The 19,299-nt window shown below is 44.6% G+C and overlaps 3 protein-coding genes across 5 annotated transcripts; all 3 read right to left on the bottom strand.

Moving 5' to 3' along the window:
• Positions 1-1,059: 1,059 nt before the first annotated feature.
• LOC133890768 (probable homogentisate phytyltransferase 2, chloroplastic) lies at positions 1,060-8,559 on the bottom strand. 3 transcript variants are annotated; one of them, XM_062331301.1, is made up of 11 exons: positions 8,256-8,546; positions 6,264-6,391; positions 5,904-6,050; positions 5,545-5,770; positions 4,591-4,664; positions 4,325-4,417; positions 3,627-3,744; positions 2,764-2,826; positions 2,348-2,380; positions 1,776-1,860; positions 1,060-1,686 (listed from the first exon to the last, which is right to left on the bottom strand). In XM_062331301.1, exons 1-10 carry the CDS (start codon positions 8,448-8,450, stop codon positions 1,786-1,788), a joined length of 1,152 nt encoding a protein of 383 aa, XP_062187285.1. In that variant the 5' UTR covers positions 8,451-8,546; the 3' UTR covers positions 1,060-1,686; positions 1,776-1,785. The 3 variants fall into 3 exon arrangements, with proteins under 3 accessions (XP_062187285.1, XP_062187284.1, XP_062187286.1); XM_062331300.1 differs by having other exon boundaries at positions 1,782-1,860; XM_062331302.1 differs by lacking the exons at positions 1,060-1,686; positions 1,776-1,860; positions 2,348-2,380; positions 2,764-2,826; positions 3,627-3,744 and adding an exon at positions 4,089-4,224 and having other exon boundaries at positions 8,256-8,559.
• Positions 8,560-10,634: 2,075 nt separating this feature from the next.
• LOC133890844 (alpha-amylase/trypsin inhibitor) lies at positions 10,635-11,498 on the bottom strand. Its single transcript, XM_062331448.1, has one exon. It carries the CDS (start codon positions 11,462-11,464, stop codon positions 10,775-10,777), a length of 690 nt encoding a protein of 229 aa, XP_062187432.1. The 5' UTR covers positions 11,465-11,498; the 3' UTR covers positions 10,635-10,774.
• Positions 11,499-15,577: 4,079 nt separating this feature from the next.
• Positions 15,578-19,177, bottom strand: LOC133891696 (hypothetical protein At1g04090-like). Its single transcript, XM_062332431.1, has 2 exons — positions 18,337-19,177; positions 15,578-17,353 (listed from the first exon to the last, which is right to left on the bottom strand). The coding sequence occupies exons 1-2, from the start codon at positions 18,443-18,445 to the stop codon at positions 15,816-15,818; spliced, it is 1,647 nt and encodes a 548-aa protein (XP_062188415.1). The 5' UTR covers positions 18,446-19,177; the 3' UTR covers positions 15,578-15,815.
• Positions 19,178-19,299: the final 122 nt, after the last annotated feature.

The following is a 19,299-nucleotide window of genomic DNA, read 5'->3' as shown; positions in this document are numbered from 1 at the left end:
ACGGTGGCCCCAACTCTCACCAGCTTTTCGTTTCCACGGGCTACGCGTTCGTTCAACGAGGTAGGAGTAAGATCGAGAGAAAATGGCGAAAACGGTCGGTTGTATCCTCGGATCTGCCGGGCGGAGGGGCAGTGGACGTGCAGTAGCTGCGGCCGGCCGTACGATCGGAATCCTCTGTAGTATCACCAGCAACTGCAAAGAGCTACAGTGGGTGCACAGGGCGAGGATTGGATCAACCCGTATAGTCATGCTACAGTACGAACATGTGCTACAGTCTAGTTCAACACCGCTGCTATAGTAATCCACAGTAAACAATGATTAATTAATATAGAGGACTGTAGCAACAAACATATATTACTGTGTGAACAGTAATCATCATTAATGCAGATGAACCGTGTCCCCCAGTCGTGTGTTGATGGCTGCTGGCCGGGTAGGGGCAAAGCTACAGTAGCCAACTGAGTGTACTAGTATTATAAAAAAATCTTAGTTATTAGCAATTTTAAATTTCAAATCTTATGTATCATTTAGTCTCAAATATATACACCATCTAAGTTTAAATATGTTATCGGGTTTTTAAAGCTCTAGCTTCGCCGGGCGCTGGCAACTACCCGGCGACGCGGTCGCTGTCGGCGGGGCCAGCGAAACGAATCCGTTCCCCCACGCGCGTCATCACGCGGGACCAAACCGGCAGGGGCCGGTCGGGAACTCCGCCCGCCCTCAATGACCGTGCCGCCGCCGCGTGGCGCGCACGGTGCCTTTGCCCGTTCGCCGGCATGGGAGCGAAGCGCGCGTTTCCCCCCAGAAGCTTGCACGTGAGCGGCCGTCTCGTCACGCGTTGCTCCGGGCGGCGGCGGGCGTTGTTGCACGGGGCGCAGGCGGCGGAGCCCCCCGCGAGGCGATGACCGCGCGTGCACCGTGCTACCACAGGGCCCTTCACCTTATTTCGATCGTACTCTAGGACTTCGATTGAAGTAGCTGGTCCATGCAATTGAGAAGGAAGAAAAAAAATGGTCCTCTAGGACATGTAACAAGTTAGACATCACGTTTAAAACGATTCCGTCAGGCTAGAAAGTTCAGCAGTATATAAGCTTGTTGTAAGAGAATTTACAAGTTTACAAGTATGCACGTGGCAAAGTTTCTAGTGTTTGAGAACAAAAGGACTGATGATAATGCATACGCTGAAGCTCAAGAAATATATGCAGCAAGAGTATACTTTAATCCCTAGTCTGTTAATGAGAGCTTAACCTTGAGCAGCAGTATAAAAAGAAGCTTCATTTTTTTAAAACGAAACGGGCAGGAAAAAAAACTTCCTCATATTGACCGTTCCAGCACTACTTGTTTCAGATAGGAGCGTAAACTTCCATGGACTTCCAACCTATGTTAAAGCCCTCCCAAACAAGACCTAAGACCCTACAGAGAATTATTTCTATTGGATACAACAGTAACTCATCAGAGCCAGCTTCCACAGATCCTAGAACACCTTCAGGATCCTTGTAGCATCACTGCTTTATTGCCTCCAAATCAAGATATGCACAACAATGCTTACGCTTCATAGGTACAAAAAAAAAACTACCTACTAGTTATCTTCCCTTGGCTGGCATATAGTTTGACTCCCTGTTTTTGCCAAGTTCTTACAGTTTTGGTTCTCCCGTCATTTAGGCTGTCGCCGATGCTGGACTGCCAGGTCTGACAATTTTTATGCAAATAAATCAAATAAATATGGGAAGTAAACAGACTTAGAAAAAATAGGGCTGAATGCTGAACAGGAACGATACCTCTACCTCTCTATATTAAAGGGAAGAAGATATATTCAGCATAAAAGAGATTCCAAATGAACCGGTAGTACTGCGGAATAGCATCCTGCAAACAGATGAAGGCAGATCATCTATATCAGAAACAAGGTAGCGCAAGTGGTCTTTGAATGAAAAAACATATTTTTCTCATAAGCTTATGCCCCTATCACAACTACTTTAATTTTGCAAGTGATCTTCCAAAAAGAAACGTGTAAACCAGTATTTGGAAGTCAAGAACAATTGTAACATCAATTGTGCCATCCTACATGGCAGTTTGAAAGTTCTTTTTTACTTATGTTAGCCGTATAACCGTATTTCCATGTCTAAGGCACTGCAGTCATGTTTCCTCCCAAAAGAATAAAAGATCTTACACCTTTGAGATTGCATTAAACAATATACAACGGAAACTGTTCTTCAAAAAAAAAAATAACGGAAACTACTTGTCTGAGTAAAGTAACCTGAACACATGCAAAAAACTCTGCTACTAAAGTCTTCTTCTTTTAAGAATTTTATCCATACACTTAGCTGTGAATAATTTAGGTTGAAAACTTCACCTTACTGTACTTTGCTTGCTCCAGAACCCATGTCTGACATCATGGAAGAGAATAAACAAGTTAGAATTTAAACACATGTGCTATACAAGTATGAACACATACTAGCTGTGAATGAATTTGTTGATCGTTATTCAATAGAACTCATAGTTCCTCTTGAAGTTTATGTGCAGCCTTGCTTAAGGAGTATCTCTAGTGTTTCGACCACTGCACTTTAAGCCCCACAACCTACGATCTTAACTATGAAATTCCATATAGTCCATCCAAAAATAAATAGTTAAGTAATAATACAAGGCACAGTCTATGAAGTAAGGTAACAATACACTTTAGTCTGATTCGCTAATCACATAGGATTGCATCGAACAGTTAAGAGCATGGAAGCTGTAGGATCGATTGTCCGTAGCAGGCAATGTGTTTACCTGGAAAATTAAACCAGCAGCAAGGACAGCATGCACAGGAACCATTACAGTACGCCTGAAAGCCTGCAAATTAGAACAGCATCATTAATGCAAAAGGGAGCCAGGTAACACCGCTTGCATTGAACCATGCATAATGTTCTAAAAAATCCAATGAACAGAATAGTTATCTCTAGGATAAATAATTTGCATGCTCAATTCTGTATGACGATTCTGCATACTGAACAACAGTTGCACAAAATTACAGTGATAAATCATCACTAACACGAATGCATGTTACAGCATGGATATAAATAAATAACGAAGCTGGGGAATGTTAAAAATAATGTGAACAATTAACCATGGAGAAGTGGCAGAATGGGATATAAGGTCATATATTTGACAGGATGCGTGGCGTGAAGTAGAGGAAGACTCTGGATTCCAACAAATACTTGTGGGTACATGTACACTCATCATAATCAAACATGCCTCGAGATTGATGCTAACTTTGAAAATTCAAACCACCATCTTGTCTGCTAATCATTGAAATATCCTTGCACAAATCTTGATGCGCTTTGAAGTCTAAGATAGTGCATATACCTACATGTACAGGTGGTTTGGCATTTCCCAAGTCCTAACACTATTTATGGAAATGTATAGCAGTAATGGACTAATGGGTGATCCTAACTTTTACTAGTATTGTCCTTATGTTGTTTCTATCATATAAGCCTCTACTGCAGTTGAATTAGTGATATCTGTAAACAACAAGGTACTGTAGACAGTGCCAGTAAAGTGCACATTATGTACAGCACTTGTTGTGTTTGTCTCTCTCTAACCGGAATGAAAGAAGAAGCTAAAAGGAAGGTTAGAAGTAGTAGTAAGGTAACCTGAGGCATGAGAAAAGCGACAACAATAGCCGCAATATAGTTTACTACCAACAAACCAGAGCCAAGGAAGGCAATGTTTCTGACACCTAGCTTTGTTGCCAAAGTTGATATTTGGTACCTGGTGGGGACAATAATTAAAGTAGAATGTCAGTAATTCAAACACTGATATTTCTTCTAAACGGCTGAATAGTGAATAAAACTGGCTTAGGCTGCTGCCAGTTGCTACTGAAGTGAAAGCCGACCCATAACTAACTTAGAACACATAATTCACTCACAGTGCAATACCTGCAAGTTTCAGCCCTTTTTCTTTTCTTTGGGAATGTTTTCAAATACTATACTTGCTTATTTTAGACAGATTCAAACCATCCTGACTCAGGCCACTGGCATACCTTGGAGAAATATAACACAAAGGTCACATGATCACAATATTATTGTCTGTTTTACCACTTCAAGTTGATAGCTAGGTGCTTTGACCAATTATTTCTTGGGCCCTAGTACAAACACTGCAATGAACCCTGACAACAATGTGTACACATGCATGTGCATAAGAAAACACCCACCTAGACATAAGAAAACAGCCCAAACAAAGTTTTGGTACCTAGCAGTGATGCACCGAAACAATCAACAAATTGGCATGATCTTTTGCCAGAGAAAAAAATGTTGCCACAATTACAGAACCATGTAAGTTAGAAACTCACTTGCGATCCCCTTCAACATCAGGGAGATCTTTGGTTATAGCAATGACCAAAGCAAATAGTGTCACGAAGCATGTAATGAAAGCAACAGGAGAGCTGCAGATAGAAAGATATCATATGGCATTAGACATCCCAACCATCTCTGAATGTTTGTCTGTAATGAGACGCAACAGAACTTTTACCACTTTTACGAGGCAAGGGGTACGGAATGTCCAAATATAATGCTGAATGCAAGAACAGTTCCACAGAAATTTCCAGCAACTATTTACCTCCATTGGAATGTAAGACCTAGTGCAGCCCTAGTAGCATAGTACACACCAAAGTTGAGAAGAAAACCACGAACCTAGCAAAAAATTTGAAAGGTGGCTTTATCAAAAAGATATGTAAAATGTATGAGAAATCTAGGAAACGAAATCATCCAGCATAACACAGAGAAATAATAAGTTCTAAATGTGCATCAGGTGGCAGTTGTAAGGAAAGTACGGAACTACCTCGGTAAGTAAAATTTCTTGCAAACAAACAGATTTAACGTTGAGGCAAGCTTGCAGTACTTAATTATTTTTAAGAAGGTCTGATAAGTTTTTTGCCCTACAAGAACTGGTATTGCAAGAGAAATGGTAGAGGCCACTTGCTAGTCACATTCTTATTTCTCTTCTACCAAGAAACATATATCCTAGAAACTCGAGTTCTCTCCAGCGCATAAGGACCCCTCAAGTTCATGAAAACAAATCAGCATGCACAAGCATGCGCAGACAATCCTGTTCATTAAATCATAGTACTGTTAGCTCTAATTCATGCTTAGTTAACACTTAATAAATATATTTGATGTCACTGCCAGTACGAAGTTATTTTTTGCTACGGCCCATCTCTCCGTCTTCTTAAGGATGTTGCATGAAAACTTGGAAAGGATAGTTCAGCTACAAGTAACATGGACATATCTCACAATTTTGTCAGCCCCATAAGATTTGGATCAAAAGAGTTAGGTGTTCTCATACGATTGAATCAAATGATTTAAGTGTTCTGTTGCAAGTAACTAGGACTGTAGAAGCACATACTAAGTTCTGAGATATCTTCCTTTTCACACTAATTTTAATTTTACCAAGCATAATCTAATCAGCAGCAACTCGATATCAATTATGTTAAGAATGAACTAAAACATAAAAGGCAAACAAAAAAAATCTATGGTGTTACTAAAGTACATGCATGGATGGGGAGAAAAGTACCGTTGCAATGATAAGAAAAGCAGCAACTGGATATCTCTTCAGTCTGAATGGAGGAACCGAATATATAGTCCCAAGAAATAGGCCAAGGCAGTATAGAGAGGTGATGAAAGGCCCAAAGTTCGACACAACGATTGAAAATCCTGCAGCTGCGAATAATATTACCAACAACCATGCTGACTGAACTGAGAGATCACCGGCAGCAATGGGTAAATATGGCTTGTTTACCCTGCTCAATAGCATAAAATCAGAAATGCCAGATGTAGATTTGTTGGAAATATTTGACTTATAATGGTAATTCGCAACAGCACCTGAATTTGAGATACTAACAATAAGCCAAGCCATGGAGGGATTGTACATACTTGTCAATAGCTATGTCGTAGATCTGATTAATCCCAACTATGTAACCATTGCCGCAGATTAACGCTACAAGCCCATAGAATGCTTTGAATACCAACCACCAATTTATCAGATGGGAATTCTCTATCAAGGCTCTAGAAACCAAAGCTCTGCATTAAGTCATCAACACAATGATATCAGTACCAAAAGAAAAACTATAAACTAATTAACAATACAAAATCCAACAATAGAACAAGAACTTCACATGGATCCAAAAGCAGCAGCAGCAAAACCTTTAGTTCGGGGTAGGCTAGAGATGAAACCCAACAAGAGCCACACGAACCAAAAAAGATAGTAATAATATAAAAACAGTAAAATAGTACATGGATCCCAAAGCAGTTCCTCGAATTGTATGTGGCCTCAGAAATCTCCAGCAGGAATCCTTGAGGTCTGACAGTGTCTTTGAGAACGGAGCTGGTGCAGCAGCAGCAGAATCAGCTTGAGAGCATGCCTGTACAAGGACCAAGTGAAAAAATCAATGTGTTAATACTATACAACAAGATGCACATAGTTTACTTAGGTAAATATAGTGATGCCCTGAGTAATTACAATGATGAGTTCATTCGTTTATATTTCTCATGAATAATGTCTTTAAGCCACACAATACAGTGCAAAGGTAGTCATATCCATTATACTTGTGATATCCCAAATTAGCCCATGTGCCAATTCCAATTTGGATTAGGTACTTTCCAAGGTGCTTTGGGTTCTCTATCTAGTAACAATGTAACACAGTTTCAGTATTGCAGTCAAAGTAATGACCAGACTGCTGAGGAAATGAGGGAAACAATGAACAAATATATATACAGACTAGGAGTTTCTCAAGTGCGCCGCAAACCAAATTAAATTCTACATGATTCCATCCTTGACCAAAATCCTGTCTATACAGATCGATTATTGGGACCTGACTGTCAGCATTTTCTATATTCAATAGATATAAGTATAGGCTATGATTGTATCTCGTTAAATGGCTCCCATCACCAGGAAAGATTTGCCAAATGATAATTGTCCCAATTGCATCAATTATGAATTCAAGACTATTCTCGTTGCGCTAACAACCATTTCTTCCTGTTGCAATTTGGAGAAAAACACACCATAAACTATTGGGGTTGATTGCTTATATGCCACTGGGATAAACTTTTATCCAAGATTTGCCACTGCTAAACCTGATATCCCTTAAATGCCACTGGCAATGGCATTAAAGGGGATAAAAAAAAATAACTCAGTGGCATTGAAGGGATATCAGGTTTAGCAGTGGCAGATCTAGGATATAAGTTTATCCTGGTGGCATATAAGGAATTAATCCTAGACTATTGAGCTGTTTGGTTTGAGAAATGGAGTGGTGATGGATCACCCGATCCTAATTCCGAATTTAACTCACTTGTTTGGTTTGATGAATGGAATTGGTTGATCCATCATCACCTCATTCATCATAAGCACATGGTCAATGTAAATATGAGGGATGGGGTCATCCCACCAAAATTCATAGGATGATCTCATGATGGACAATCCCATCTAGGATGGGTTGATCTCTCAAACCAAACACCTCATATATGTCTGGAGGAAACCTCAAAGCATTTCTTCATGCCCTCCAACTATGGCTGACTGACCCAATTGATTGACATCCACATTTGCACTCTACAAGTAACTAAAAAAACCGATTGGCATCCATGTTTGTACTGTCCAAATGATTCTAATCTAGAAGCATCGTCAAGATGAAACTTAAAAATCTACTCCTGCAGCCAGGCCCAATTGTTCAGCACAATTGAGTCATAACTTCATTAGGTTACAAAAAAATTCAAGCTGATAACAATACACCTTGTAAAACTCCGGCTCTATGAGTACCCCTATCAACTTTACTACGATGTAGCACAGGGTTAAATTTTCGTGCAAATATGACACGTACATTCAGAAATAGCAGCACTATCGTATGCTCCTCCAAGCCCCAATGCACCATAACAAAGTTGTGGAATATATGCAGCCAGGAACGGTTAATTTATGCTTGTGACAGATATAACAGTTTCTAGTCGTCTAACCAAGAGGAAGGAGCAGCACAATTTGCTTGAACAGTTGAACTTGTGCGACACACTGACATTGGAATAGTGGATGATATCGATAAGCCATCATCAACTTCGTGCCCCTTGTGCCTAGTTCGTATTCACTAATCCACATGATCTCTCGCTCTACACACACAATTGGCACAATTGCAGCCGCACAATCACCGGCGCTGCGGCCCTCGGCAAGAACCGAACCACCGCGACAAACCACCAAACCTTGCACTCGCACTGAGCTAGAGACGGGGGATCGGGCGGCCTTACCCGCACGGTGTCGCGCCGGCGCTCGCGTGCGGCGTTGCGGGGAGAGCGCGGGGTACTGGGGAAGCGGGCGGGGGCGGAGGCGGAGAAGAGCAGCGGGGACGCGGACGGCGTCGCGCTGGGCAGGCGTGGAGGCCCGGCGAGGAAGCGAGGGGCGGGGGCGGGTGAGGGGAGAGGAGGGGAGGCGAGGGGAGCCATGGGGACTGAGGAGGGGTGTGCGGGGAGATTGGACTCTTTTTTTTTTAGCCACCCATCGCCATTGGTGATGCGACGAAGGTAGGGAGTGAGGCGGGTGATGAGAGCCGTGGGTGTGTTATCCTATGGCTGCGGTGGTGCGGTGCTGCTGATAGCGGCAAAAATGCTGCTAGTATTTCTGAATGTTTCCTTGCAACTTCTAGCGGCGGACGCAAGAGCAAAATGTAGGGGCTCACGTCTTTTTTCTCTACCTCCTCTCCTGCTTCCTTCACCTCCTTTTCAATGGCATTCCAGCTAGTATGGGGTCTGAGCGCCCTTGAATCCGGCTCTAACTACATCTACATATTTACTTACTATATATGTTTATGTCATATGCGCGTGGCATATTTTTTTAGAAATACAATAAGGAGACTCTGATTATGAAATTGGTGAGAACCAGCGTCGAGCGAGGCTCGAACGCGGGTGGCGCAGGTGCAACAACATGTTCCGGCCATTTACGCTAGTTGCAGCTTTCACGTGATAGATTGTTAGGCATCTTTTCATATATATATATATATTATATTGTTATTTGAGTATTAAGAAGCGATCGTATTCGCTCTCAAGGTCACGAAATGTAACACCCCAGGAATACTACCCCGGGATGCTACGAAGCTACACCTATGACTAACCGAATCACAAGAAAATCTGGTAACACCTCAATAGAAAAAAGAGACTATGTAGAAGCATATAACATATAATATATGAGAAAATAATAAAACAGTATGAAAGATAACACACTAACATCTTTTATTAACCTAGCTTTTGAATTCTCAATCTCACTAAAGCCAACAACGATCTATGATCATTAAAATATAGTCCTCAATGACTGAGAGAAAGAAACTATTAAATTTTCCTAACTTTTTATAGCAAAACTCATGAAGGCTTGTGTAATGGTGTCGTGATGCTCTACCATTTCCAAGCATGCTCAAGGATGACCTGGGAAAGAAAATACGGGTGTGAGATAAAATATTAGCAAATAAACTGTTTAACAAGTTAAATAAACTATTGTTAATTAAACATCAGTTTTAAAACCTCATGGTACAACGATAAGACATCCACAATTAATTCTCACCAACTACATTATAGTAGCATCCATAAATATATCTCATGCCATAAGTGACTCTCATGAGTCAAAAATCATTTAAATCTCATATCAAAGATTATACTCATGGCATGCATATGTATGCAAATGATCTACTGCACTCTTACCTGACAACGTAAGATTGCACATCACACTATAGCAATGTATGATGTTGTACCGGTACAGTCGCGGCTATAAGACAGCGATATAGCTTCAATGCAATAACATGCTATAATATGCATGATATGAGCATGATGAATTTATTAGAAATATAACCGTATGAACCACAATATGTAAATGAAGTATATACCATAGCAGAAAATCTTCATTTAAATGTTGATTAGTTACCAAATATCAACAATTGTGATAAAAATAGTAAATTTAACAAGTTAAACTGTAGCAACAACCGCTACGTTTACTTGTCTCTATCGAAGGGAGCAAAGAGCTCAAGCACAATCATGAGCGAAGCCACATGTTCACAAGTCACCATTCAGCACAAAGCCTTAAAAATAGCATTCATAATTGAAAGGTAAATGTCGCTACACCCAAAACCCGACAACTCCCTCTCAAACTTCCCATCCAACGCTCAGCTCGCTGCAGCAGCACTGCTTGTCTTTTTTTCTACCTTTTTATCCACTAAACAGACCACAGGAAAAGAGAACAAAAAATACAACTTCCGTGGTGAGGTCAGAGATGGTTGGGGACGAGGGGATTTGTGGGGAGAGGAAGGGGATTAGGGTTAGGGTTCTATGGGGTGGATGCGGAGGCCGTGGCGATCTGGTCAGGCTGGCGAGGCAGGGGCCGACATGGGCGATGGATCCGCCATGGCGGACGAGGGTGCAGGGTTTAGGCGGTGGTGGTCAAAGACGACACGATTTGCGTCGTGGGGTGAAGAGGACGTGTTTGTCACTGCAGCTTCAGGAAACGGAGGAGAGGGTGGGGTGGGGTGGGGTGGGGTGGGGTGGGTGCGGAAGGAGCACGAAGTGGCCCGACTTTTTTCATTTTTTAATTTTGCAGGAGTTTTTATTGGTTTATCCGATTTTTTATTAGACAGGTAGAGAGTGAAGGATGGGAACTCTTGTTTTATACGATAGAGAAGATTATTTCACTAGCTACGATAGTACAAGTATGGGCTGCGGCTACACGACCCGTTTATTTCTCTCTAGTGTGAAGTAATCACGGCTACTCCACAAGCACGTTCGCATATTTAGGCGGACGGGCAGAAGATGACCCTATAGTTGGTTCCGGCGGGGCAGGTGAAGGTGCTGGTCGGGTCATCCTTGGGGTAGCTGTACGCGTTGGGGCAGAGCCCCTTGAAGAACCTCGAGTAGTTGGTTGGCCTGCAGCTGTTGGCCGCCGAACCGACGCAGCAGTACACGTTCTGCTTGAACACGGGGCACGCGTTGTTGCACGCGCCGTCCTGCCTCAGCTCGGCGGGGCACCGCGCCGTCACGTCCACGGCGCACCGCGGCCCACGGCTGCACCCAGAGCCGCCGTCGGGGAGGAAGGCCATGGGCACGTTGAAGCCGTCGATGAGGGAGATGTCGAAGAAGTCGAGGTTGGAGAACTGGTTGAGCGCGAACTCGGCCAGCGTGTTGGGCGCGCGGCCGTAGCCCGTGCACTGCAGCACCCCGCCGCAGTCGCCCGTGCGGCACCCGCCGCGGCCGCTCCCGTCGAACCGGCACCCCGTGCGCGCCCAGATGCGCGCCGCCGTCGTGCCGGCCGGCACGTTGATGGTCCACGCCTCGCCACGGTTGAGCTGCCGCCCGCCGCCCACCGGCACGGAGGCGGCCCACACAGTGTAGGGGCACTGGTTCACCACGGTGAAGATCGCCGCGTCGCCGATGGCGGCGAGGAGAAAGAGGAATAGGACGGAGATGTTCACGGAGGGCGCCATTGGAATGCTGCGGGGGGCCTGCTTAAAGACGAGATGGTTTCAGCTGGATTTTATAGTGGACGGATCAACCATGGAAAGGATTGGGATGTAGAAAAATGGTGGATTGGAAGATGTCACTAGCTGTTCACGTCCGTGCACGATGGAAGATGGCTGGAAATGTTTGAACGTTTCCATGGAATTTCCCGAGAAGACTGACCAGCTAGCTGAGATTATTTGACGCTCACACAAGCCGCTAAGGTGGCGCCACGCACGCATGAGCTAGTGCCGAGAGTTGAAATACAACTCCGTAAGTTCTTGCCCACGTACATTCTATTTCGGTCATTTATTCTTCTCATCTAATTCTTATTTATTCATTAATTTTCTCATATATTTTATAATTTTTAAACTATCTCTTCAGTACTAATCTTAACACAAATAAATAGTCCTAATAAACCATATGTCCATACGCTCTAATGAAATTTTCATGTTCAAAGGTCTTACGTGGTTCTTGTACTGACAGTAACTGAATTAGACTTCAACATCGTAGGCACGTCGTAGATCGATCGTCACATTTCGCATCCTCGGTAGCAGCATTTTGATGCCAACTTCTGATATGTTCTTATTCACGTTTAGGTCCCTCTTTATCCAGCTACCTACCTATTTGTTAGACGACTCGTCCGCTTCCTCCGCCTGTGCCTGTCTTCGGTTGCACCACGGCTGCATGCGATACGCTACAGAGCCATGCAATCACGCCAGCTCACGTCCGGGATCGACTCCATCGCATATACGGCAACAACCGCAGCGCTAACTCTGGTTTCCATCTATAACAGAACGGATATGCAGGTATACCTTCTTTTCTGTTTTTGTGGTTGTACCGTGTAAACTCTATATAAGCCGATCCCAGCCAAATCAATCTATCATCACGTGTTTTTGCATCTCGCTTGCCACGCTTTCACTATTTATTATTATCAGATAACTACGGCATTTTGCAGCGTTCTTTGTTAATTGTGTGGTTAAATGGCGAGTAATCGGACTCCAGACGTACTCACCGTGACCTTTTGTGAGCTGAACTTCAGTGAAAATGGAAACTTTGGATTACCCTGTTTGTTTCCTCTGCCCGTCTAGAATACATCCAGATGTTCCTACGTCGAGATAAAACGCCACGACCAGCATTTCTGACTCAATGAAAATACCTCGCTGCAACCAAAATTATACATCAGTCCAAACTGCAGCGATAACAAGATGACCGTTCGTTCTTTGCTCTGTTTTTCAAGGACCAAAGTGTATTGATATACACATATTATTCATCTGATCTTCAGATCTTGAGTACAAAACATTGTATCATGCGTGAGAGAGAAATCAGAAGTGTACCACTTGCGTGTAGCCGCAAAGCACCGAAGAACATTGTGTGCTTATCGTCCCACATTTTGTCCAAAAACCACATCACCGGCCCGAAGACAAATTCAGCATCACCTCCCAAAATAGTAACCTGGCGAGTCTGCTTCACACGGGCATTGCGCACCGGTGCAAGACTCATATAAGAAGTCAAATAATTGTACCATGGGGCAAGTCACATACATATTCCATCTGTACAATCTAGTGATAGCTAAATATAGCTATGGTTCCTGCATATATATGAAACTTCCATGCATATGGTGCCTAAATAGCGGTGCCTGCTCCATCGTACGTACACCACTAGTCTGAATCCCCCGCCAACTCCTCAGAGGAGGAGATCACGGTGACCGGAAGGATGACCGCCAGGGAACCGACGAGGGCAGTAGAGAGCCTGACAGAAGGAAGGGCGAGGATGGGGAAGAGGAGGCAGAAGAAGCCATTGCTTGGGCTGAGGGAGAGGAGATTGTAGGTTGAAGATCGAAGGAAAAGGAAAGGCTTTTTTGCCGGAAGGCGAGGAGTCTGAGAGTGTAGGAGCGCGGAGGAGATAAGGTCCGCGTCCTCTCACGTTTATACAAGAAAAAGGAGGCCTTGCGATTGTTCGGTAACAGACGGTGGCTGCGGTGTTTCGACTTCCGAAACACCTCTTAGACTGCCCAATGCTAAAACTTTAGCACGGTTTTTTATATTGTCACATCATATTGATATAAGTAAACACTCATCTTCTAGTATATTGTTTCTGTTATCTTAAATTATAAGGGAGAGATATTTATTAGGTGGGCAAGCTATATAAACAATACACTGAAAGAGAAGTGTTTACTGCTGTATTAACGTGATGTGACAATATAAGAAATCGTGCTAGAGCTTTAACATTGTAAGTAGTCTTATACTCTCTCTGATTGCAAATATAGGTCGTTTTAGCTTCCTCAACTATTCTCTAAATATAAGTTATTCTCGAACTTCTATGCAATTTTTTCTCTTTCGTTCTTTTCTTTCCCTTGTTCAATAAATGCTACCACTCTCACAAGTTAATAAGTTATCTTTTTCAATACAGAATAAATAAAAGGCAATAAGGTCATTTGATCTACTTTCTTAATCCTTATACACAAGTCTAAAACGACCTACATTTGCAATCGGAGGGAATACATCATTTCAACTCTCCATGGAAGTTATGAGCATTTAATACAATATTTTCTTAGGCCAGCTCCAGCAAGATCTTTATTCGATCGGCAAAATATTGTGCTGCCAGAAATTACCGATCGAAAGCCAGGAGAGCCACTCCAGCAGCACCCGTATCTGATGCTACAGTGATAAGGGCGAGACACTGTAGCACCAGGAGAATGGCAAGTTTACCGATGGAAATAGAGATCCGTATTACTGTTCGCAGTGTATGCCTGTGGGTTCGGAGAGAGGAGGAGAGTAATAGAAGGTAGGAAATAAGGTAGCTGTTAGAGATGAAAAAAATAGAGGATGTTGTAATAGTGTTAGGGGATACTGTAATAGTGTTATAGGGGATAAATTTTTAGAATATCTACTGGAGATGGCCTTATGCGACATAAAAGAAGATGACTTTTGGATTTCTGCGGTCCAAAGTAATTTCCCAGTTAGGTAGCCTCAGAACTCTATTCAGGTAGAGGAATTCTTTGATTAGAAAAGATTCTATTTAGTCGGAAATATTATTTCTGATCAGGAATAACATTGTTTCTGGAATATTTCCGTGTAAGTGAGTTATAGTAAGATCGAATTCTTGATGTAATTCAGTTATCCTCTTCTAAGCATATAAGGACTAGCGGATGAGGATGTGTGATTAATAATTATGTATTTATTATAAATATGATATATTCTTATAATAGATATTTATCATACACGTGCCCTTAACCCGATATGCCAAGTTTTACAATCTACGTAGAGTAAATAAGCCATGTGCTTATCTAGGATAAATAAGTCATATGCCGACATTATCAATAGTTCATCATATTTTATATAGAAATTATTTTCGTATTAAGAAAAAAATCTTTCAGAAGAGGTATAATCCAAGATTGTTACTACTGATTACTTACGTGATTTGGCGGGCTTGCTAATTCTCCGATCCTCTGTTGGTTTCAGACTCCGATGCTCTGTTGGTTTCAGTTGAGTCGGAACGGAACATCTTGCACCTTCTGCCGAGCTCACTGTTGGATCTCTCCCGGGCCGGGATTGTGACCGGGCTCGAGCAGTCCGCTCAGGCGACGGGGAGAGAGAACGAATGGGAGGACGATAGAAAGAAGAAGGAAACAGAGACTGACATATGGGGCCACCATTCTTTTAATGGCTGATTTATTTATTGTTCCTCTTATTGTTGCCATGTCAGCGAAAACCAGTCCACGTGTCAAAACCACCGCCATGTCTGTGCCACGTCAGTGAAACGAACACTAAACGAAGCACAGAGTTGAAATTGCCCAAAGCTATTTCAGGTCTCGCCCTGGACGAAAGACAAAGCTTCTATTCTCGAAGAAACATGCACGGCATTGACAACAAATTGATGAGCTTGTCAAACTTGTACTTGCACATGCAGATTTCAGTTACACTTAAACGACACCAAGCGAAACAATGCCATAGTCGAATACCAATAGGAAATTTTCACTACCATGTATGTTTTATCAAGATTTTTTATTTATATTAAGATTTATATTAAAATAATAAAAAAATAAAAAAATAAAAATAATAATAAATAGATAAATATCAAGTAAGAAAAATAGACAAACAAGATAAGTCACACGTACATATGATTTGAGATCTAACACAATATATGAACATTTACAAACAACAATATCCACGCTACGTGCGTATGAAACAGCCTTTACTAATCCCCAGCAAACCTTTACACGAGTGCCCCATCGATCCCTAACCGTCTGATCGGCATATACCTCATGAATCGTACGGTCAGCGAGTAGGTGACGTTAGGAACGGTGTCATGCAAGGGTCGTCGCTCGCCAAGGGCTCATGACTCCTTCTCGTCGTTTCTCCAGTTGCCATGCATCTTGGGCCCCGTCGGCCCTTCCCCGACGAACAGCTTGTTCACCAGCTGGCTCAGCCGCTCCCGCACCGCGCGCGGCAGGATCCGCGCGGCGCGGTTGATCTCGCGCCCGATGTCGTACTCCTCCCTCGGCCCCCACTCGCGCTCGAACCCGAGCCACGCCGGCTCGGCCACGGCCGCTTCGAGGTACTCCGCCGACACCACCTCGCACCGCCCGGCGCCGCTGGTGTCCAGCCTGCTCCCCCTGGCGCAGTCGTTCCGGATCCCGACCCCGAGCCTCGAGTCCCCCTGCAGCACCAGCCCCGCCCTCGGGTAGAACGCGTGCCCGTGCAGTGACGCGTACGCCACCGGCCTGTTGTCGAGGTACTCGAGCTGCGACGCGTCCACCCAGGTGCCCGCGCTGTGCTGCGAGAAGTACATCCGGAGGAGCTCGCCGGAGAAGTTGCTCACGCGCAGCGTGAGGTGCTCCCAGTCGCCGACGTGCTCGCCAATCTTGCCGAGCGGGATCGTGAGGAGGCCAACCTTGGCCCGTGCCGGCCCGTTGAACGGGTAGAAGAACCACACCACGAGGTCGGTCGCCGTCCCACCGAGCATCGGCTTCGCCTGCACGTATGCCTTCGCGCTGGCGAGGTCGCCCTTCTTGACCTTCTCCTTCTGGTTCTTGTCCACCGGCAGGTCGAGCCAGTACCCGCCGTCGTTGCCGCCACCTTGCGGGAGGTTCGACCCGTCGGCGGCCACAGACGTCGGGCTCTGGTTGCCCTTCTGGTACAGCAGGGAGCCGTTCTCGAAGAACCACGTCACCGACGAAGGGAAGTAGGGCTCGTCCGGGTGCAGGTACACCTGCGGCGCGTAGGCCGCAAGGATGGCGTTCACCTGGGGCAGGTCAGGCATGCCGGACGTGTAACTCGGGCTGTTATTCTTCAGACACGCCAACGTTGAGGCGCTCGCCGGCATCGCGCTGCTCTGAGCGATGAATGTGCCGGTGTGCACGCCGCGGGCGTCGATGCCACGGACCGCCGGCCTCAGGGTGGCAGCGCTGAAGCCATCCTTGTCGCTGCTCCACACCGACTCCTCGGACTCGCACGCGTCCGTGAAGTCAGCGCGGACGCACCGGACCTCGTCGAGCGAAGGCTTGTCCGACGTGGTCGCGACCACCGCGCCAACCGCCTTGTAACCTTCGGGCGCCGTGGGGAGCCAAAAGAAGCCGGTGCCGTCCGGGCTGGACCAGACGAGGGTATAGTCCACGGGCGCGGCAAGGAGTGCTCCCGTGCCGGAAGTGTCCCGACCGACGAGGACGTGGCCGAAGAGCGGCCGGTTGTTGGGTTGTGCGTAGTGCCCGAGCATGGAGAAGCCGGCAGGGACCGGCGACGGCTTGAAGAAGGTGGCGCCGACGCCGTCTTGACCGCCTTGCGCGGTGGACCAGACCTTGGCGAATGTGGTGACCTGGCGCACCTCTAGGCCTCCAAGGTCTATGCTGCCCTTTGCAAATCCTCCATCTGAAACTGAAACAGCAGTGCCACCGGTGAGCCAGAAATGTTTCAGAGCAGACAAACAAAGGTAAATTTCAGATCATTGTGATGGTCAATATGGCTGAAATGTTGTTACTTTTCAATCACTTCTTTTCAACCACTAGAAATCACACGTGTTTTTTTTTCTGTATGCAGTATTCAATATTTACTAAAATTGCATATCATGGACTGCAAGTTTAAGCTTAGTGTTAAATTTTATAGGTGATTCGGAGATAGACAAATTTCCCAACGATTGAAATTTAGCAAAGCTGAAAAATGTAAAAAGGCTGGTTGCAATATGGTTGAGGAAACAGGGAAAAATATCCTGTGTGGCATATATAATTCCTACCAACACAAGAGCAGAAAGCTTCTTGAGCTTTGCTGATCCGAATTGAGATATGCATAACTTCAAAGCAACTTTGACTTGATAAAGGGTCAAGATTATGCTGGTTTGGGCTTATCCGTGTTCTCATTTGATCATGTATGCTTTAGAACTTGTGCTAATCTTGTTATGTTCCAAACAACATAGAGCAATTCTAGCATGAAAACAAAGGGTGACATTTAGAATTTGTCCTTGTCTTGTTATGTTCCAAACACTCGTGAATTTAGCAAAGTATGTTCTTTGACGTAATTGCAGGCAAGCTACCTCTACCTAAAGCTTAAAGATGGCATTTGACATGTGTGCTTTTTTTCTGTCTATGTTTCTACAGGGGCAGTCCTCTAGAAACGAGAGGCCACAGAAACAGCCTATGTGCAAAACATAGCATGACCCAGACAGGAACATGCATTCCGAATTTGCTCAATCCGACAATCCATGCATGCAAAACAGCCCCAGGAGGACATATTTTCTACTGGTCGCCTGATCAGACAACCAAGTTAGAAAGTAGCAAACTCAAATTTATTAGCAAATTAAGTATTCATTCATCGAATTTCTCAGAAGAAACAGAAATGCAAGGAATGGACTTATGAACATGTACCTGACGCGGGCCACGACGGCAGCGCAGCCGGAAGAGCGAAGGGCGTCTCAATGGGCAGCGCCGCCGTTCCCATGGGCACACAGCACAAGCACGATTTGCTTCTTCGCATCGGCGGCCGGCGAGGTCGATCGGAGAAGCAGGCAAGCTCGAAGAATACCTCGAAGACGTATCCTTCGCTGCTCAGAGCCACAGAACTTGAGAAGGAGAACCGGAGGATGCAGCTCGTCTCAACTCTCCTCCTGACAATATATGGGATCCTTCGGCGACACTTGTCTATCAATATATATCTAGATGCTTGGCAAAGACAGCTCCTTCAGGGAGGCCTGGGTTAGCTTACCGGCTACCCCTGCTGCCTCTTGCAAGAAACGCGGTGGTTACTTGCACGAAAAACAGAGTTCGTTTGAGGTCGGGCTTGTTTGGCGACGACCTCAATCGTGCCTCTTAAACGCAGCTTCCTCTGCTTCACGGCTCATCCATATTTTTTCTTGACGACATAGGTCTAATCGACATTATCTCTCCACATCCCACGAGATACACGCGTACCTTGTTTAGTGTTTCGTGCCGGCTTGGACTTGTGTGGTCATGTGGTAGTTAGAAGCCAGCATGGACATGTTCGTTGCTGGTACCACTGCACACTTCGCACTGTATCATCGGAGGAAAACGTGCGACACAACGAGGACAGCGATTACGCGCTGCGAGCTGCGTTGTTTACTGGTTAGGTCAGAGAAGGGAAGATATACGATGTTGTCAGATTTTTCTTAGTAGTTTAAGACGCACCACCCGATTCCTTTTTCTTTCTTGTTTGCAAGGACCCGAGCCTTTTTCATGGAGAAGACAACACGTCCTTGTTGTTGTTGTTGTGATAGCCAGACGACGCCTTCGTGGAACGACGGTCGACAGTACAGAACAACTCAACACGTGATAGATTTCATTGTGACAATATTTAATAATAATTAATAATTA

The sequence above is a fragment of the Phragmites australis genome, chromosome 14 (genome assembly GCF_958298935.1).
Source record: "Phragmites australis chromosome 14, lpPhrAust1.1, whole genome shotgun sequence".
Taxonomy (NCBI): Eukaryota; Viridiplantae; Streptophyta; class Magnoliopsida; order Poales; family Poaceae; genus Phragmites; species Phragmites australis.
This window is presented reverse-complemented; position numbering and strand designations above follow the sequence as displayed.

Bases quoted from the DNA above. Each gene is read 5' to 3' on its own strand.
- LOC133890768 (XM_062331301.1), bottom strand. From the start codon at position 8,450: ATGGCTCCCCTCGCCTCCCCTCCTCTCCCCTCACCCGCCCCCGCCCCT. The intron at 3,745-4,324 runs GTGAGTTTCTAA...TGTCCCCACCAG, and splicing joins GATGTTGAAGGGGATCGCAA to GTACCAAATATCAACTTTGG. The intron at 2,381-2,763 runs GTAAACACATTG...CCATGATGTCAG, and splicing joins CTGCTGGTTTAATTTTCCAG to ACATGGGTTCTGGAGCAAGC.
- LOC133890844 (XM_062331448.1), bottom strand. From the start codon at position 11,464: ATGGCGCCCTCCGTGAACATCTCCGTCCTATTCCTCTTTCTCCTCGCC.
- LOC133891696 (XM_062332431.1), bottom strand. From the start codon at position 18,445: ATGCGAAGAAGCAAATCGTGCTTGTGCTGTGTGCCCATGGGAACGGCG. The intron at 17,354-18,336 runs GTACATGTTCAT...CTGCTGTTTCAG, and splicing joins GCCGTCGTGGCCCGCGTCAG to TTTCAGATGGAGGATTTGCA.